Genomic DNA, 17,757 nt, shown 5'->3' with positions numbered 1-17,757 from the left:
TTTTGAGTCTCCACCAATAGTTTGGGCCACTATACTTATCGGTTCACATTTTACTATATCTTTATGTATCTATAATTCCATGGCTAATATCACGTGTATTATTAAACAATCATGTTTGAGTTACCTTTGTACTTGATGAGAAAATGCAAGTTCAGATTTTTTAGGGAAAATACTCGTCAATATCTTCTGGGTCCAGACTTGTAGGCATTGAGTCATTGACCAACCCACTCTAGAAGAGGCATAGATGCATGACTAACACTTCCATGGGCTAATGGGAGATGTGGGACCTTCCTCGTTGTGAGACATGCCCCGTGAAAGCGTCTCCAATAGATGCTTTCATAACCTGCCCAATATTAATAAAAGAAAGCATTACTTTCTGTAGATTCCTCCATTATTTGTGTAGACTTTGCAGAAATAGCAACTTCAAATTTGTACTATTCCTTTTTTATGAAATACGCCAAAAGTCTTGTTTGTGCAAATATACAATGCTTGTTCCAAAGGAAAAAACAAATTATTAATTATTAGTGGTAGAACCAAAGCTTATATGTATGTCAAGAAAACTTTAGATTCTTTCTTAACAAAACAATTCATTTAGATAACAATTGGTTAACCTTTTGAGTTATTTTTGAGTTATTACTACTTTAGAATTAATGGATTTAAGGATAGGGTTTTTTTTTTTTTTTTTTTAATGGGGGAGCAAAATTTCAACGTTAAACCTCCAAGTGTAGGAGTAAATAGTCATAATTTCAAGTTCTCTTAATGATATTAGGAATAAGAGTGAAATTCTTGACTTTAATTACATGGCTAAAATGATCTATCACTAGAGACTAGAGAGTTACATGCTCCCATCTTTTTTTTTTAAAGAAAATGCTTCTATCTAAATTGGAGTAATTATTTTGTATATAACCGTAACATAATTACATGGTGTAATTTATACATATGTTATAATATAGACATATATTATCATTCACTTATATTATAATACGTAACCGTATTACAATTATATATAATACTTATTTTTTAAATTGATGAATTTTGAATGATCTAGATGTTGGTATAGATGTTAGCGTACAACCAAATAATCATATTATTAATTTCACGAATCATGACCAAAAGATAAAATCAACAATAACACACATCAATGTCAACCACAAAGACAAACCCCCCACCCCTTAAATTTTCCGAAAGCAACGTCCCGAGAATCCAAAGATGATGCAACTACAAACAAGGTTAAAAATTGATTAATGAATAATTAATCCAACTAATCCATCATCAATGATCAATCAGACCCTTATTCTAACCATTTTCCCTAATCCCCCAACAGAACGAACGACCTTAACGACACGCCCAAACGGAGTACCTAACGAGGAAGATATCAATATCATAAGAATAATCATAAGTCACGCACACACTACCACACAATGCTGACACGGATCGGATCGGATCGAATCGAATCGGATCACCCGAAAACCCATTATCATATTTTTCTCGGACTCGGAGCTCAAAAGTTATCAAACTTTACATTCTACTTTCTCTCTCTCCAAACACAAATTACAACACAAATTACGCTTTCTCTATTTCTCTCTGTCTGACAGCACTTCTCTGCAAAACTCTCTCTCTCTGTACAGGCTTTGCTTGCTTGTCTTCCTCGCTTTTCTTTGTCTCGTTTTGCTCGACAGCTTTCGCTCGCTTTATATTCTCTCTATCTATCGAGCTAGAACTCTCTCCTACCAGTCATGCTTCAGAGTTTAATAGTTCCTCAATCTCCAATCGGTGGTGGTGCCAATCCTAAGAACCCAACAACAACTTCCTCCTCCATGAAGACCAAGCGCGTCGACCGCGAGTTCGACGCCGGCGAATCGTCCGGCGAAGACCCATCCTTTACTAAGCGGCCCAACTCCGGCCGGAATTTGTCCGAAACCGTCGACGACGAGCTGGCGGTGGCTGAGGGCGAGTCGGCCGGGCTGAGACTTTTGGGGCTTCTGCTACAATGCGCCGAGTGCGTAGCCATGGACAACCTCGACGAGGCCAGCGACCTCCTGCCGGAGATCTCCGAGCTGTCGTCGCCGTTCGGATCTTCGCCAGAGCGTGTCGGCGCGTACTTCGCGCACGCACTTCAGACGCGCGTGATCAGCTCCTGCTTAGGCACCTACTCCCCCCTCACCACCAAAACCCTAACCCTATCTCAGTCCCAGCGGATCTTCAACGCTCTGCAATCCTACAACGCCATCAGTCCCTTGGTCAAGTTCTCTCACTTCACCTCCAACCAGGCTATCTTCCAAGCCCTGGACGGTGAGGATCACGTCCACGTCATCGACTTGGATATAATGCAAGGCCTCCAATGGCCAGGATTGTTCCACATCCTAGCCTCCCGGTCTAAAAAGATCCGGTCCGTGAGAATAACCGGGTTCGGATCGTCCTCGGAGCTCCTGGAATCGACCGGGCGGAGACTCGCCGATTTCGCGAGCTCTCTAGGCCTCCCGTTCGAGTTCCAGCCCCTGGAGGGCAAAATCGGAAACATAACCGAGCTGAGTCAACTCGGGGTGAGAGCGAGTGAGGCTACAGTGGTGCACTGGATGCACCATTGTCTGTATGACGTGACCGGCAGCGACTTGGCGACGCTGAGACTGCTGAGTCTGCTGAGACCGAAGCTGGTGACGATCGCCGAGCAGGACCTGAGCCACGGTGGCAGCTTCTTGGGGAGGTTTGTGGAGGCCCTGCATTACTACAGCGCGTTGTTCGACGCGCTCGGGGACGGGTTGCCTGTGGACAGCCTAGAGAGGCATATGGTGGAGCAGCAGCTGTTTGGGTGCGAGATTAGGAACATTCTGGCAGTGGGTGGGCCCAAGCGGACCGGGGAGGTGAAGGTGGAGAGGTGGGGGGAGGAGTTGAATCGGGTCGGGTTTCGGCCCGTTTCGCTTGGCGGGAACCCGGCCGCCCAGGCCAGCTTGTTGCTTGGGATGTTCCCTTGGAAAGGGTACACCCTTGTTGAGGAAAATGGGTGCTTGAAGTTGGGTTGGAAGGATCTTTCTTTGCTCACCGCCTCCGCGTGGCAGCCGTCGGATTGACATACTTTGACCCGACCTCATTCGATTATTTCGATGTTGATGCCAACATGCTCCAATCTTTTGATTGGAGTGATCGAAATTGTTGGATGCATGTGTTATCAACAACAATCAATGTTGGTTGGTGATGATGAACATTAAAGCATGAATTTGATAACCAACATGTTGGTATTGAGGAAGAGGACTTCAATTTCAATCCACTAAGACAAGGTTTTGATTTTCACTTGGCTGTAATTCTTTGGAGGGAAACACAATGTAGTTAGTTTTGTTAATTTTTTATATTTCAAAGTAAACAGAAAAGGAAAAAGAGGGAGAGATCCATAGCTCATGGGGTCTATAGATGCTGAATTCAAGTGAAGTTGAGAATCAATGAATTCTTAATTAGTTGCAATTGCTTAATTCCTTGGATGTATATATTTTAATGTCTTGGGTTTCATCATTCATGGAAGTATTGGTGATGCAATGCCATCAGATGATGATGATATTGGGTAGAAGGTTGCAATCAACATGGAAGAAGACTTGTCTTCCTTGGTGTGCTGATGATTTAAAGATTCTAGGCATTAATAAAAGGTGTAAATGGAGACTGATTAGTGATTAGGGTTGAAGCATATCATTTCCTTGTACAAAACTTGGGAAAATTTCATCGTATAAATACACTTTTCAGATCTTAACTGATTTATCTTTTCACTGATTAAAGGTGTATATAGTTATACAAAATATGTAATATAGATGTGTTACTATGTAACTTGTGAGAAAAATTACTTATCGCAGTTATACCACTTTAAGTGTCTATTTTTCTCATCAGATACTATATTATGTGATGAAAGAAATAAAAAAAATAAAAATAATGAACATAAATATTTATTATTTGAAATTTTACTCGTGACTTGTTCGGTTGGGTTGGGATGGGTCGGGTCGGCATAGTCTGCACATGGAACTGTACTCTAGAATACCAACCTTATCCCACTATGTCAGAAGTTCAGATGTACTGCTGCTGCTGCTGCTGCTGCTGCTTATCTACAAGCAATCCCAGATACCATTATACAAAGAATGAACTCTTTCCTAGCTGCATAGTAGTTCATGATTGGCTGATTGAAATGCAATGCCACACACTCACACAGTTGTATCGATATTTGATAGTGACTCATGCTAACAAGTGGCCACATCAATGCAATTTCTTGAAGGGATATTAGCATTAGCTACTGCTAGGGAATGTGGTCTTTCCCAAAAATGGCAGGGATACTTCTCTCCAATCTCTATCTCATATTCACTACTGTTTAATCTCCATTTTTAAAATTAATGAAGTTTCACATGATAATGGTAAAACTAAAACATTCCCTCACAATGACATGCAAGGATATTGACAAAAATATTGATTAAAAAAAAAAAAAAAAGAAGGGATATTGACAATGCCAATTGCCAATATGTGGCCTAGGCCAAGGCCCAATTTGAACTCGGTAAAAATAAAATCTATAATTTTTTGGGCCATTTTCATATAAGTTCCAAAAACTAAACGGCCGAACACACAAAAACATATTTCCCAGAATTTAAGTCACAAATCACAATTCACAAGTTCACTACTGGCACTGACAGGTTGACCTCTATGTATTTGTGTGACACAAAAAACCCATCAAAAGCCCGCACGCTTGGCTCTCTCTCCTCCCAAAAGCATTCATAGACGGAGAGAGAAATTACCCAAGACAGGTAAGTCATCTTCTCTTTCGAATACCCATTTAGCAATGCATAATCTTTCTTAGTGAATTAGTGATTGATTGATTGATTATCAAGTTTTGTTAGAATGACATCTTTGGAGGGTTTTGAGCTCGTATCTGTTTCTCCACAAAAACAAGACCCAGCATGGAAACACTGTCAACTATACATTAAAAATGGGGACCAACAAAACGGTAGTAGGGTTGAGTTGAAGAAGTGTATATATTGTGGCAAAGTGTTTCAGGGTGGTGGGATTAATAGGATCAAATCCCACCTTGCTGGTCGAAAGGGCAATGGTCCCACTTGTGATCGAGTCCCACCCGATGTTCGTCTTTCCCTGTTGCAGAGTTTAGATGATGGGATTGCAGCATTTAGGCACCGAAAGAATCAAATTGCTGTTAACCCACATCGTAGTCTCAGTGAAATAGACAATTCATTTGTTGAAAATGTGGAATGCAAGTTGATTGGAGGATCCAGTTCGAATTTGGTGGTGAATCAAGAAGAAGATGTTGGAATGAGTATGAATGGGAGAGTAAGGGGAAGAGTTGGAAATTCTTTTGAAGCTGTTGTTGGTGCTGATGGGATTAGTGATGGTATTAGTTTAAGTGATAATCTGACTAATGTACCCCTTCAAATAGACAATTCTTATAAGAATAATGCTATGCAGAGATTAAGTGGAGTACCCAATTCAAATTTGTCGGCAAATCGAGAAGAAGATGTTGGGACGAGTATTGATAGAAGAGTAAGGTGGAGGGGTGGTGGTTCTAGTTCTGTTACTGATGTGACCAAATTGAGTAATGTCTCAGCTCCTATTTCCAGTGAAATTGACAATGCATTTTATGAAAGCACCCAAGGGAAATCAATTGATTTTCCCAACTCAACTTTGTTGGAAAATGAAAGAGTTGGCATAGGCAATTCAAACTCGAGTGCAAGGAAGAGGGTAAGAGATGAAAATGGTTCGGTGGCTGCCAATGCTGAAGTGGAGAAGCTGAACAATCAACAAATTCTTATGGCAATAGGGCGGTTTCTATATGAAATTCAGGCTCCATTGGATGCAGTGAAGAACTCTGTTTATTTCCAGCCAATGATTGATGCAATTGCCTCTGGGGGAATGGAGACTATAGCACCCTCATGTCATGATCTACGGGGTTGGATACTGAAGAGTGCAGTTGAAGAAGTGAAGAATGATATTCATCAACACACGGAAACTTGGGTGAGGACTGGTTGTTCTCTTCTAGTGAACCAATGGAACTCTGAAAAGGGTAAAACTTTTTTAAATTTTGCAGTGTACTGTCCTGAAGGAACAATATATTTGAAATCTCTGGATGCTTCCTATTTTATATATTCCCCAGATGCTTTGTACGAGTTTCTTAAGCAAGTGGTGGAAGAAGTTGGAGTTGGACATGTTCTGCAAGTCATTACAAGTACTGAAGATCAATATGTTGTTGCTGGGAAGAAGTTGATGGATACATTCCCCACCCTGTACTGGTCTCCCTGTGCTGCTACTTGCCTAGATTTGATACTTGAGGATTTTGGAAAAGTTGAGTGGATAAATTCTATAATTGTACAGGCTAGATCTGTTACGAGATTTATCTACAAACATGTTGTCATTTTGAATATGATGAGAAAGTATACTTTTGGAAATGACATTGTGAGGGTGGGCGTAACTCAGTTTGCTACAAATTTTATGACATTGAAACAAATGGCTGACCTGAAACTTAATTTGCAGTCTATGGTTACTTCAAAAGAATGGATGGGCTGCCCCTATTCTAAAACACCAGAAGGATCGACAGTCCTAAATATATTAAGTAATCGGTCATTTTGGTCTTCGTGCATTTTGATCACCTGTTTAACGAATCCACTCTTGCGAGTTTTAAAATTGGTTGGTAGCCAGAAGAGGGCAGCTATGGGATATGTTTTTGCAGGAATATATCGAGCAAAAGAAACAATCAAGAGAGAACTTGTCAAAAAGGAAGAGTACATGGTTTATTGGAATATTATAGATCACAGGTGGAAAAAATTATGGCAACTTCCTCTTCATGCTGCAGGTTTTTACCTCAATCCCAAGTTTTTTTATAGCATCCAAGGAGACATGCCTAATGAGATCACATCGAGGATGTTTGACTGCATAGAGAGATTGGTTCCTGATATAAAAGTTCAAGATGAAATTATCAAAGAGTTAAAATTGTACAAAAATGCTGTTGGAGATTTGGGGAGGAATTTGGCAGTTAGAGCTAGAGATACTCTGCTTCCTGGTGAGGATCTTTGGTTGGATCACATTGTTATTTTGAATGACATGGTTTCTTTATTTACTTGGCTATACATAAAACAGAAAGAAGCATATATATTTTCATTAAGAAACCTTTTTTAGCAATGAGTTTCATGATCGATGATTAAACCATCTGTTAACTTGATTTTATGATGATAGAATGATAGATGACCAAATGCTTAAAAATGTACCCAGACCTTTGCCTATGTCATTCTAGTGTTATAAAATATTTTGGTATGATGCCTGACTGATCATTTATAATCCCCTTTTGGGAGATGTGCTGCATATAGTTTGAATATAGGTATTGCTTCTTTCAGCTCATTTCTTTAAACTTTCTGTTTGTCTAAGCTGAATGGTGGTCTACATATGGTGGTGGTTGCCCAAATGTGGCGCGTTTGGCAATTCGTATTCTCAGCCAAACTTGCAGCTTAGTTCAGTGTAAGAAGAATCAGATTCCTTTTGAACAGTTGCACAAGAAAAAGAATAGCTTAGAGCATCAACGGCTTAGTGATCTTGTTTTTGTTCAATACAACATGCAACTAAGACAAATGTAAGTAGAAACCAATAGGCTCTATTTATTTGTGTTCTTTAAGTTATGTGGTGAAACGGAAACTAGCTCTTTTGCTAATTGATTTTCTTATAGGGTTCATAAGAACAAAGAACACGAGTATGTGGATCCTATATCATTTGAAAGCTCTAGCATTGTTGGAGACTGGGTAACGGAGACGGAAATGTACCTGGAAGACAATGAAAATCCTGATTGGATGTCACTTGATCCGCCCTCTGAAAACTCGAGGCTTTTAGAACTTTCAGTTAACGAAGCTGAAGACTTGGGTTCAGGTAACTAAGTTTGTATGGATTGTGAATAATCATTCAAGATTTTTTTTTTTAATTTTTAAGTTAAACTAGAATGTTGGTCAATGTACAGGGTTTGATGATAATGAGATTTTTTATGGATTGAAAGTGATTAAAGAAGAATGCTGAACATAATGTTGTAAGCTGGTCGGAGAGAATTCAGAGATGTAAATCTGTGCAGAGTCCTCATTCATGACCATACCTTCACTTTCATCAAGCGCCTACACAGAGAGCAAGGTACTGTAACAAAGTATTATATCTAGAGATACTGTTTGATTCCAAAAGGTAATTTTCAGTCCTGATATTTGTCTTTTCATGGCATTACTGCAGAAGTGATGGATCAGCAGGAGGCCAATGCTCAGAAAGCAAAGTACAAAGAAAAATATATGATCATGGCTCAGCCTCCAGCAATGTGGATTATTTCAGCAAGTTCTTGCAGCACAATTACATGTAGGTAATTTTCATGGTAGCAAGTAGGGCTTTGTAGCTCTGACAAGTAGAATGCTGAAGTTGCATATTTTCAGATGTCCATGTAAATCTAATCATATTTTTGTTGGCCTAAATCTAATCACATTTTGTGATTCACAAAATCCAAAGTCATGAAGCTGTGTATAACATACCACCATGCATCAGTTGTATATTGCAATCCAGGTCTGTTGCAAATGAGAAATCCGACCTTCTCCTTTTACCAGTTTCCTTCTCAGAATTTGTTTTCCCACCGCTTTTTTTCCTATCATAGAGTGTAATTTAGATTGCCACCAATCTAATTCACCAATTTTATAATATCAATTTATATTTAAAAGATAATAAATTAAGTTGGTGCATATTAGGAGTTTCATGAAGTTTATTTGAGAACTAAGTTTACTTGTCAATTGTAATTTTATAATTACGCTAGAACTTAGATAAGACTCAGATGTGAGCTTCAGCTACAGGCCCTCGCGCCTACTCAGGCTTCAATTTCAAGGACACCCTGTTTTTTTCGGATGAAGAGGCACACCATGTTTAAAGATAGTTGTGGGGGGTGGGGAGGTGCCAATCTCCTATCAATGTACATAATAAAGAGAAAAGCTATACAAGTTTTCAGACAGACTTGTACTAGCTGTGAAAAGCTATAGAAATTCTCACCAAAAAAAAAAGCTATAGAAATGTCAAAATGGATATTTTAATCAATACTTCATAAAGTTGTTAAGAGAAGATTTCAGAAAGCATCTGCAACCCAATCAAAAAACTAAATACAAACTTGAATAATACATGAATCAACTGTGTTTTGCTTTGCAAACAGGCAAGGGGATATGCAATAAAATAAATTCCCCGACCAGCAACCTCAAAAACTAAACCTTGAAAGCATAAAAACAAAGCTTTCAATCAGCTGTGCATAATTTATACCAAGTGAAACAATTAAAGGAAAAAAAAAAAAAAAAAACCAAAACCTGAGGGTCAAAACCAAAAACACAGTACCAAAGCTAATATCGTTTCCCGAGAACGATGCCAATGATCACAGACACCAGAGCCACTCCCAAGATGACCTTAATGGTCATCATAGGGGAAGTCTCAGCAGTATGAGTTTTGATCTCTGAGAAGGATGAGGTTTGAGCAGATGTTGCTTCTGACTTTTTCTTACTCTTCCTTTTTGATGGACTTGAAATGGTTGATCCAATGTCCCTTGATTTCACTTCCAATCTGGCTGTACTGCCTCCATCACCCTGCAACATGATTTAAATATAAGTAGCTGCTCAATTGTTTCCTGGGAGACTTAGCTTCATGATTTTGGTATTGGAGATCCTTTTGGTATGGTTTGATGTCTCCATTTCCCACAAGTTGTGTACTTGTGTATGAGTATTTTGTAATATAAGTCCTAAAAGTTGACAGCTACTTTCAAACAACTTACAGAGTACATAATGTTGTGTGTGCCTGTGTGTGTTTGCAATTTGTAACGTGGGGGTATATAAAGTGAGTTGGGAAATAGGTATGAACAAACCCTTTCGGTTAATTTGGTATCCGCTTGCTGCAATTTTTGCTCAAGGTCTTTGACTTGCTTCTCTAGAAGTGTGATTTCTTTGTTCTTAGCTTCAAGTTTTCCAAGAGAATGCTTCAATGATGCTTCACGTTCCAGGTCCTTTTGAGAATCTGCTTCCTTCTGTTGAGTTGGGAATTCGAACATGGAACATTTTCAAAAAATTAGCATTAAATTCCTGATATATACATTTTTCATGATTAAGAGGTTCTTTAGATTGATTCATAGACACAAAATTTAGAAATACATAAAGTGAAAATTAGTTTGGTATAAACAATCAGCAGTTCTTAACTTACTTTGAATGTATTGACCATCATACAGTGCAAGTAAAAGACATCTTAAATAATGACTAGTCCTTTACCTTTTCAGAAACTGTGGTCTGAGCAATTTGTAACTCTCCCTGAAGTTGTAGCACTTGTTCATTTAATAAATCTCTGTCATGTACTTTATGCACATGATCCTCCAATTTTGAAGTCAATTCTGCCTCTCTTTCAGCAGCAGCTGCCTTAATGTTTTCAACCTACAGTTCATCCTCCATGTCAGAAAGAATCCTTAAAAGATGAATAAAACTCCTTTCCCAAAGCCCCATGCAGGAAAAAAAAAAAAAAGAATGCAAATTTTCAGAATAATACGAAGAGCTTATTCTGTGGGTTTCTTTATGATTGCTGCAAATGATAATAATTTACCTCTTGTTTCAGTTGATCTTCAGTTTTCACCAATTGTTCTTCAAGTTCCCTGAGGGACTTCTGTAACAAAGGTTTATCAGCAATCTCAGACTTGAGATTTTCAAACTCGGATTTTAAAGCATCTTCTCCTGCTTTATGTTCCTTCAGTTGTTCTTCGAGCTGCGAAATCACTTGCTGAAGTTCCTTCTTGGTATTTTGATACAGTTCATTAAGCATGTTGTTCTCATCCATAACTGAAGACATCTGTAGCACAAGTACGTAGTCATTAAACACATTACGTGGCTAGGAAAACAACATATCAATAGCAACAAAATAATCACGAAACGTTTGGAGCAAACCTGAGATTGTAGTTTCTGCCCTTCAGAAGAAAGCTGCTGCGTTAAATCTTGTACAGTCTTTTTTGAAGTCTGAAGTTGTTCAACTGTTTCGTCCTTCTCAACAAGGGCAGCAGATAATTTTGCTTCTAGATCACCGAGGTTGGACTCATAGATGGACACTTGCTCTGTAAGCTTTATATTTGCCTCAGCTAGTTTTCTGCTCTCTTCTTCAAAGTGAGCTGATTTAGTTTGCAGTTCCTCAACAATACTCTCCAGATGCTTTACCTTCAAGAGAGCCTCTTCCAGCTCTGCTTTTCTGGTTTCAGAAACTGCAGATGTTTCTTGAGCCTGCTCTTCATACAATTTTATCTGGCCTTCCAGGGCATTTACCTTCTCATTCAAGTCTTTAGCTTCCAAATCTCTCTGACTGAAGCTCTGAATGGCTTCTTGCAGCTTCTTTTCTGCTTCCACGATGCGGGCTTCAGCAGCAGAATGAAGGTCAAAGGCTCTTGTGTGCTGTTCTGTCAATTGCTCGACAGTGCTCTTGTGGGAAACAAGTTGTTCAGTAGTGGCTTCCTTTTCAGATAGAGCAGAGTTCAGCAATTCCTGTAATTCATCAATCTTGCTTTTCAGCTGAACATTTGTCTCAACTAACAGTTCGTTTTCTGAGAATGACTGACAAGTTTTGTCGTCTGCTTCCAAGATCTTTTTTCTGAGTTCCTCATTTGCACTTTCCAAAGAAGCCAATTTAGTCAAGCTGTTTTCCAATTCTTCTCTGAAAGATGCAGATTTTCCAGCTGCTTCAGCAACCTGCTCTTCATAAACCTTCACCTGATCTTCAAGAATCTTAAGCTTCTCAACCAGAGAATTTGCCTCAACATCCCTGCTAGTGAAGTTTCCTATTGCTTCTTGGAGTTTAATCTCTGAATCCCTCTTGAAAGATTCATGATGCGCTTCAAGTTCTGAGTTTCTTGATGTTGTTTGCTCTATTACTTTGCTTTGTTGCTCCAGTTGCTCCTCTGCAGACTTGAGTTTGAGTATGACCTCGCCTTCTCTGATTCCAACAGCCTTGAGATCATTTTCAATGTTTTCCAGTTTCTCTTGAGTAAGATTCAATTCATTCCTCAAGACTTCCAATAGATTTTGTGCCTCAGAAAGCTTCTCACTAGAAGTGTTTGATGCATCTTCTAACCTTTTCTTCTCTTCAGTTGCAGCATTCAAGGATTCAGTCAACTCCTTTTCCTTTTCATTGGTCGTTTCCAGTGCAACTTCAAGGCTAGATGTTCTTGCTTGGAATGCCTCTAATTCAGAAGCAAGTTCAGACACCTTGTTAGAGTAATTCTTCGAATCTGCTTCTGCATCCTGACATTTCTTTTCCAATGCGCTTATCTGTTCCTCAAGTTCTTGAATTCTGTACTTGTCCGTTTCGAGGAACAACTCCAGCTCACTCACCTTTTTACCAGAATCCTCCACTTTCGAATGAGAAATTTGGATCAAATCTTCAAGTTCCAAGCTTCGCTGATGGTGTGTACTGGCCAGGCCCTCATGTTCAGCACATTTCTCAGTGGCAATCTTCAATTCCTCTTGAAGCTCAGAATTCTGCAACGAAGACTGGTTTAAGGCAGATTCCAGCTGAGTTATCTTCTCCAGGTATTCTGTCACCTGGCCATTCAGCTGGTTCTTTTCTTCCTCGACCTCTCTCAATGTACCAAAATTCTCCTCCGAAAGCTTTAATCTTTCTTCAAGATCACTGCACAACTCCTTCATCTTCTCTACATTACCAGTGAGAACTGCCACAGCTGCTTCCAGTGCTTCTTTTTCTTTGGTTACCGAAGCCAATTCCTCCTGTACAACTACGACCTGTTCTTCATGGGTTTTTTGCGCAGCTTCAGCCAATTCCTTTGCACTCAATTCCTCCTGCAGCTTCAACTTGATTTCTTCCAATTGAGAAACCTTTGCTTGAAGATCTTCTTTAGTGTGGGCAAACAGATTCTCAAGAGCTGAAATGTCTTCCTTCACTTGAGATTCTGAAGCCTTTTTCAGCTCCAACTCCTCGGTCAGTTCATTTACAAGAGCTTTCTTAGCAGAGAGTCTTTGCTCCAAGTCCACACCTTGGGACTTTGAGAGAGACAGCTCTTCCTGGGCTGCAGAAAGTTCAGCAACAGTAGCCTGAAGGGCTTCTTTGACTTTTTCATCATCAGCAATCTTGTCATACAGGCCCTTGAGTTCTTCTTGCATGGAAGCCATCTGATGTTCCATCTCTTTTGCACTCAATTTTGCCACTTGAAGCAGTTTCTCAAACTCCAAGACCCTCTTCGTCTCAGATTCGGCGTGTGAACCACTTTGCTTGTGCAACTCCTCAAACTTGTGTGCCTCACCTGCAGAATTCTGCAGCTCTTGCTCCAGTTCCTGCATCCTCTTTCTTGAGCTTTCAAGCTCAAGGCTGAGACCATCAAACGATTCCTTCACCCCAACCAGATCCTTGTGCTTTTCTTCTTGAGCTTGCAATGCCTCTTGCAAAGTAGTGAGCTGTGAGCTGTATTTCTCCTCAGCTTCAATAATCTGCTCTTGCAATTTGTTATGACTGAGTTCAAGCTCTTCATACTTGTTTTCACTTTGTCCCAGCTTCTCCTTTGCAAGTAAGACCTCATTCTTCAGCTCAGAGTTGTCTGATTCCGAATGCTTCAACACACCAGCCAATCTTTCAATTTCAAGCTCAAGTTCACTCGCCTTCTCCCGCGCTTCTAGCAATTCTCTGCTTGAATTACTTGAGCTTCTCTCAATAACAACAGATGGCTTCTTGTCCTCCACCACTGCTATTTCAGCAGTATGAGAGCCATCCTTCACATCTAGTGACTCCCTCTCAACTTTAATGAATTCTCCATCAAAAGTAGCTTCCTCCTCTTCTTTCTTTCCTTCTTTTTCTACACCTGGCAAGTTCCCATTTGTTGTTACCTGCATTAGAACCATCCAAATCAATATTCAACTCAACTTCTATTAAGATTTTAAAAAATTATAATGATTCCATGAAGGATTTATGTTATTGATTGTAATGGCAGAGTGGAATGACAAAATTAGCAAAGCAAAAAAGCTTAAATTTACAGAACACAGATTGCAGTTACCTTGATTGGGTTGGCATTCGTAGTCCCAGCATCCTCAAAAGACTTCACTGGGATTTCTGAACTGACTTGAGTTTCTTCTGCCATATTGTAGCAAAGGCTCACCTACTTCACTTGTTTCTCTGTCATTAACAACAACAAGTTCATCAGCTACGTACTTGGTCACTTATGTTTGTTTCATTGTAAATCAAATTTGAGGAAATATTTTTTGTCTTTTTCTTGATACACATACAAATAATGCATGCTTCACAAAAAGGAAATCACTATCTTAACAACTACACTTCCTCTTTCTTTTTCCAGGAAATCCTTTTACGTGAAACTCTGCAACACTACTAGTTTGATTAAGACATGGACAACAAAATTAAAATACCTACATGAGAAAGATTTTTCGTAACAGCAAAGGTAAGCTATGAGGGCAATTTTGTAATTCCACTCCAGATAGCGTGGGTAGTTAAAGCAAGTCATTTGGGTCACAAAGACATACAACCTGACGTGGCACCCAGATAGGGTACCTCCCTAAATCATAGAGGTAGCCACTAGCCACCCATCAATAATTCAATATCATAGCGCATAGATTTTTGTTCTTACACTTAAGTACTTAACGCAGTTTATTTCTAAATTTCTAGGTGCCACTTAGCCTTGTTATTACTTTTTCTTTTAATTAAAATTTTAACTCAAAGACTAAAATTATAATTAATATAAAAATGTTAGTAATTCTTTTCGAAAATTAATAGTATATTAGATGATTTAAAAACCTTTTTTTTTTTTTTATAGTAATTGAGATGAAGTGTGCAATGGTGAAATGCCCATCATTACACGGGCCATTAGGAAAGATGGGTTCTAGGCATTTGGCCCATTCAACATCATATTATAACATGTGGCCCAAGAGCTCACAAAGGATTGCCCCAACAAAAAAAAGTTAAAAAAGGCTTAGCAAAAGGGGTAAAATTAAAAGGAATATCATAATTTATTTTTAAAATTAGGGTTAATCACATTCTTGAAGAATTGAAACCATATATAGATTCAAAACCACCTGGTAACTAGCTGCCATCTTTGTCACTTATCTAGTGATCTACCATGTGATGATTTCCATGTGGAGCCGTCTAGTATGTGGGCCCCAAAATTTTTCATTCAAAGCTATTTGCACATCAAGCCAAGATGGCCCAAATAACCCGATCTCCTAAGAATCTCTCTTTTAATATAGGGTTGCATCATTTAGCTTAAAACTTGGAAAAGAAATTAAAAACAAAAAAACAGGCTACATCTTGAAATATTTAGTGAAATCTAGACCGGTTCGTTGCTAATACACAAAAAGTGAAGCATGGTGGGTGGAGCCCACTGCCAATGTAGGCAATAGGCACCCCATGCATTTATTTTTTGGCTCATTTTTTATTTTATTTTTTTTGGCCATGGGCTTCATTTTTTATTTGAATGGACAGATCACAGACCCCATCTTTCTTAAGCTTCTTTCTAAGTTTCTGACCCAAAAACAAAATAAAAAACAAAACAAATTAAAAAGAAAGAGAGAAAGAAAGGAAGATTCTTTCACAGCTAAAAGCGCATGGACAGGTAGCTAGCCATCATTTACTTTTGATTTTTGACAGAGCATTAAATTTAATCACCGTTATTGGCTCTGTAATTACACAGAAAGACAAAGTTAAAGAGGCACATCAATTATCATTGACAAATGGAGAAAAATTAGGGTCACCCACGAGTACGACTCCACTAATTAAGGTGATCAATATCAACTTTGATATGATATAAACACTAGCATCTTCCTTTTGAAAATTACAGAATTATCCTCATCTTTTTGCTGCTATTAATTCAATAATAGTAATAAAAACAAAAATTAATTAAAAGCTTTTTTTATTATTTATTTAAAGCTGGAATCCAAATTGAGCATAAACTGCAAAAGGACGTGCAAGTAAGCAAAACCTTAAATATAATAAATTGTCAATAAACTCATACTTTAAGTCTTTAATTACTGATCTAAATAACTTTGACGATAAAATCTCCACCTAACACCCCCAAGAAAATAAATAAAAAAAACCGAAATTTATTAATTAGAGATTTAGTTCTTCTTCTCAACAAAGATCTCATAGCCATACATACATACATACATACATACATAATGGTCAAACATAACAATGAACCAATTAGTACGGTTTCTATTCTAGTTCAAAGGTTGTATCAGACATGAAGTTCAGCTTTCACTGATCATCAAAAATGATCAAAGATCAGAAAATCAGCAAATGGAAGGTGAAAGAATTATGATCAGAGTGATATGGGTTTCTTTCAAAACCTTCAAAAACACAAACTTTGATATGATCAGAAACAGAAACACATGAATTCTCACAAGGAATGCATATGAAATGATCACAAAAACAGAGTCTAATTCTTAAGTTATAACCACATCTATGTGATACCCAGATGTGATCATCACATAAAGATCACAAGTTGATGCTCAAACCATCACAACACCATAAACAAAAGCAAAAGCAAAACATTCCATCATGATCTTTGCATATGAATCAGTAAAAACATGAAGCAGAAAAATCAAAAACAGAACCAAGTGAGCTTGAATTATTAGTAGATATAAATAGAAACGACAGAGCATGAGGAGAGATTAATGGCTTGCCTGATAAAGTTGATTGTTTTTGCTTAGATTTCTGCCAAGAAGAGTTTTTTTTTTCTGTTTTTCGATACACGAAAAACAAAATGGAGTGATTAGGGGAGATGGTGACGATGAATGTGAAGAAGAAGAAAATAAAAATGAAAGGCAGAGTGTATAGAGAGATTCCCGGTATTTAAATATGAAGTGAGGAAGTGTAGGGCCCACTTTTAGTGCATTGGGACAGTAAGTGTGGGCCTCATTTGGCAATCGGACAGTGGCGCAACTTTGCTATCCTCGCAACTCTTGCCCTCCGATTTCATTTTAATTACAATGCCAACCAGAGACTATATTATGGTGAATTTGGATTTAGAATTGGATTTTTTTTGTTTTTGGTAGCATATTCGGGTTTTAAAGTTATGGATTTCCAATCTGTAAATTATTTTTGATCGGTTTTAAGTTTACAGATTTCAAACCTTTTGATTTGAAAATCCATTGTTTAGACAAACTATTTCAATGTAGGAATTTAAAATTAAGGTTTCAAATGGAAAATTTAATTATGTAATCATTACAATATAGTGTCATGAAATTAAAATTTGAGCTCCTAGAATTTGACTTTGTGGTATTCTTGTTTTTGGTACATTGGATGACATGAAACTGTTGCCTTACTTCTCTTTATTCTCACCATATCAATGTCATTTATTGGTATTATAATGAATATTGATTATGAATATAGGAGAAATTATTTTGTATAACTGTAATACTATATTATAGTGTAACCAATTTACGTATTATAATATAAATATACGTTATTAATATTATATCATATTAAATTAAATTAAATAGATAAATCAACCAAATTAAGTTACTAATAAAGTAATAACTACGATAGAAGTAACATCAACAAAAGTAAAAAATAAAAAATAATTTAACCAAATAAAATAAAAACATATTTACCGAAAAATTAAGGAAATTTGTTTTTATTATTTTATCAGTGCTTTTTTAATGTAATATTTAATATTTAATAATATTCTAAAATAACTGTAGACTTTAATCTAAAAACTGTTTTATTAAGGAATATAAACTCAATTAACTCTTAAATAAATTGGAG

At 37.8% G+C, this 17,757-nt stretch overlaps 3 protein-coding genes across 4 annotated transcripts; 2 read left to right on the top strand and 1 right to left on the bottom strand.

Moving 5' to 3' along the window:
- The first annotated feature begins 1,433 nt into the window (after positions 1-1,433).
- Positions 1,434-3,464, top strand: LOC147287882 (GRAS family transcription factor). The gene has a single exon (XM_086239113.1). The coding sequence runs from the start codon at positions 1,737-1,739 to the stop codon at positions 3,066-3,068; it is 1,332 nt and encodes a 443-aa protein (XP_086095239.1). The 5' UTR covers positions 1,434-1,736; the 3' UTR covers positions 3,069-3,464.
- Positions 3,465-4,625: 1,161 nt separating this feature from the next.
- LOC147287881 (hAT transposon superfamily) lies at positions 4,626-8,573 on the top strand. Of its 2 annotated transcripts, none has more exons than XM_086241146.1 (6): positions 4,626-4,769; positions 4,854-7,030; positions 7,393-7,594; positions 7,688-7,884; positions 7,973-8,136; positions 8,230-8,573. In XM_086241146.1, the coding sequence occupies exons 2-5, from the start codon at positions 4,864-4,866 to the stop codon at positions 8,026-8,028; spliced, it is 2,622 nt and encodes an 873-aa protein (XP_086097272.1). In that variant the 5' UTR covers positions 4,626-4,769; positions 4,854-4,863; the 3' UTR covers positions 8,029-8,136; positions 8,230-8,573. The 2 variants fall into 2 exon arrangements, with proteins under 2 accessions (XP_086097272.1, XP_086097271.1); XM_086241145.1 differs by having other exon boundaries at positions 4,631-4,769; positions 4,863-7,030.
- Positions 8,574-9,055: 482 nt separating this feature from the next.
- On the bottom strand, positions 9,056-16,808 carry LOC147287880 (early endosome antigen). The gene is made up of 7 exons (XM_086241825.1): positions 16,674-16,808; positions 14,039-14,157; positions 10,938-13,871; positions 10,600-10,842; positions 10,275-10,433; positions 9,878-10,036; positions 9,056-9,602 (listed from the first exon to the last, which is right to left on the bottom strand). The coding sequence occupies exons 2-7, from the start codon at positions 14,120-14,122 to the stop codon at positions 9,363-9,365; spliced, it is 3,819 nt and encodes a 1,272-aa protein (XP_086097951.1). The 5' UTR covers positions 14,123-14,157; positions 16,674-16,808; the 3' UTR covers positions 9,056-9,362.
- Positions 16,809-17,757: the final 949 nt, after the last annotated feature.

The sequence above is a fragment of the Dryas octopetala genome, chromosome 4 (genome assembly GCF_963921425.1).
Source record: "Dryas octopetala chromosome 4, drDryOcto1.1, whole genome shotgun sequence".
Lineage (NCBI taxonomy): Eukaryota > Viridiplantae > Streptophyta > Magnoliopsida > Rosales > Rosaceae > Dryas > Dryas octopetala.
Note: the sequence above shows the minus strand (reverse complement) of the source record. Positions and strands in the feature narration are given on the sequence as shown.

Bases quoted from the DNA above. Each gene is read 5' to 3' on its own strand.
- LOC147287882 (XM_086239113.1), top strand. From the start codon at position 1,737: ATGCTTCAGAGTTTAATAGTTCCTCAATCTCCAATCGGTGGTGGTGCC.
- LOC147287881 (XM_086241146.1), top strand. From the start codon at position 4,864: ATGACATCTTTGGAGGGTTTTGAGCTCGTATCTGTTTCTCCACAAAAA. The intron at 7,031-7,392 runs GTGAGGATCTTT...TGTTTGTCTAAG, and splicing joins TAGAGATACTCTGCTTCCTG to CTGAATGGTGGTCTACATAT. The intron at 7,885-7,972 runs GTAACTAAGTTT...GTCAATGTACAG, and splicing joins AGCTGAAGACTTGGGTTCAG to GGTTTGATGATAATGAGATT.
- LOC147287880 (XM_086241825.1), bottom strand. From the start codon at position 14,122: ATGGCAGAAGAAACTCAAGTCAGTTCAGAAATCCCAGTGAAGTCTTTT. The intron at 10,037-10,274 runs GTAAAGGACTAG...CCAACTCAACAG, and splicing joins AGACCACAGTTTCTGAAAAG to AAGGAAGCAGATTCTCAAAA. The intron at 9,603-9,877 runs GTTTGTTCATAC...ATCATGTTGCAG, and splicing joins ATACCAAATTAACCGAAAGG to GGTGATGGAGGCAGTACAGC.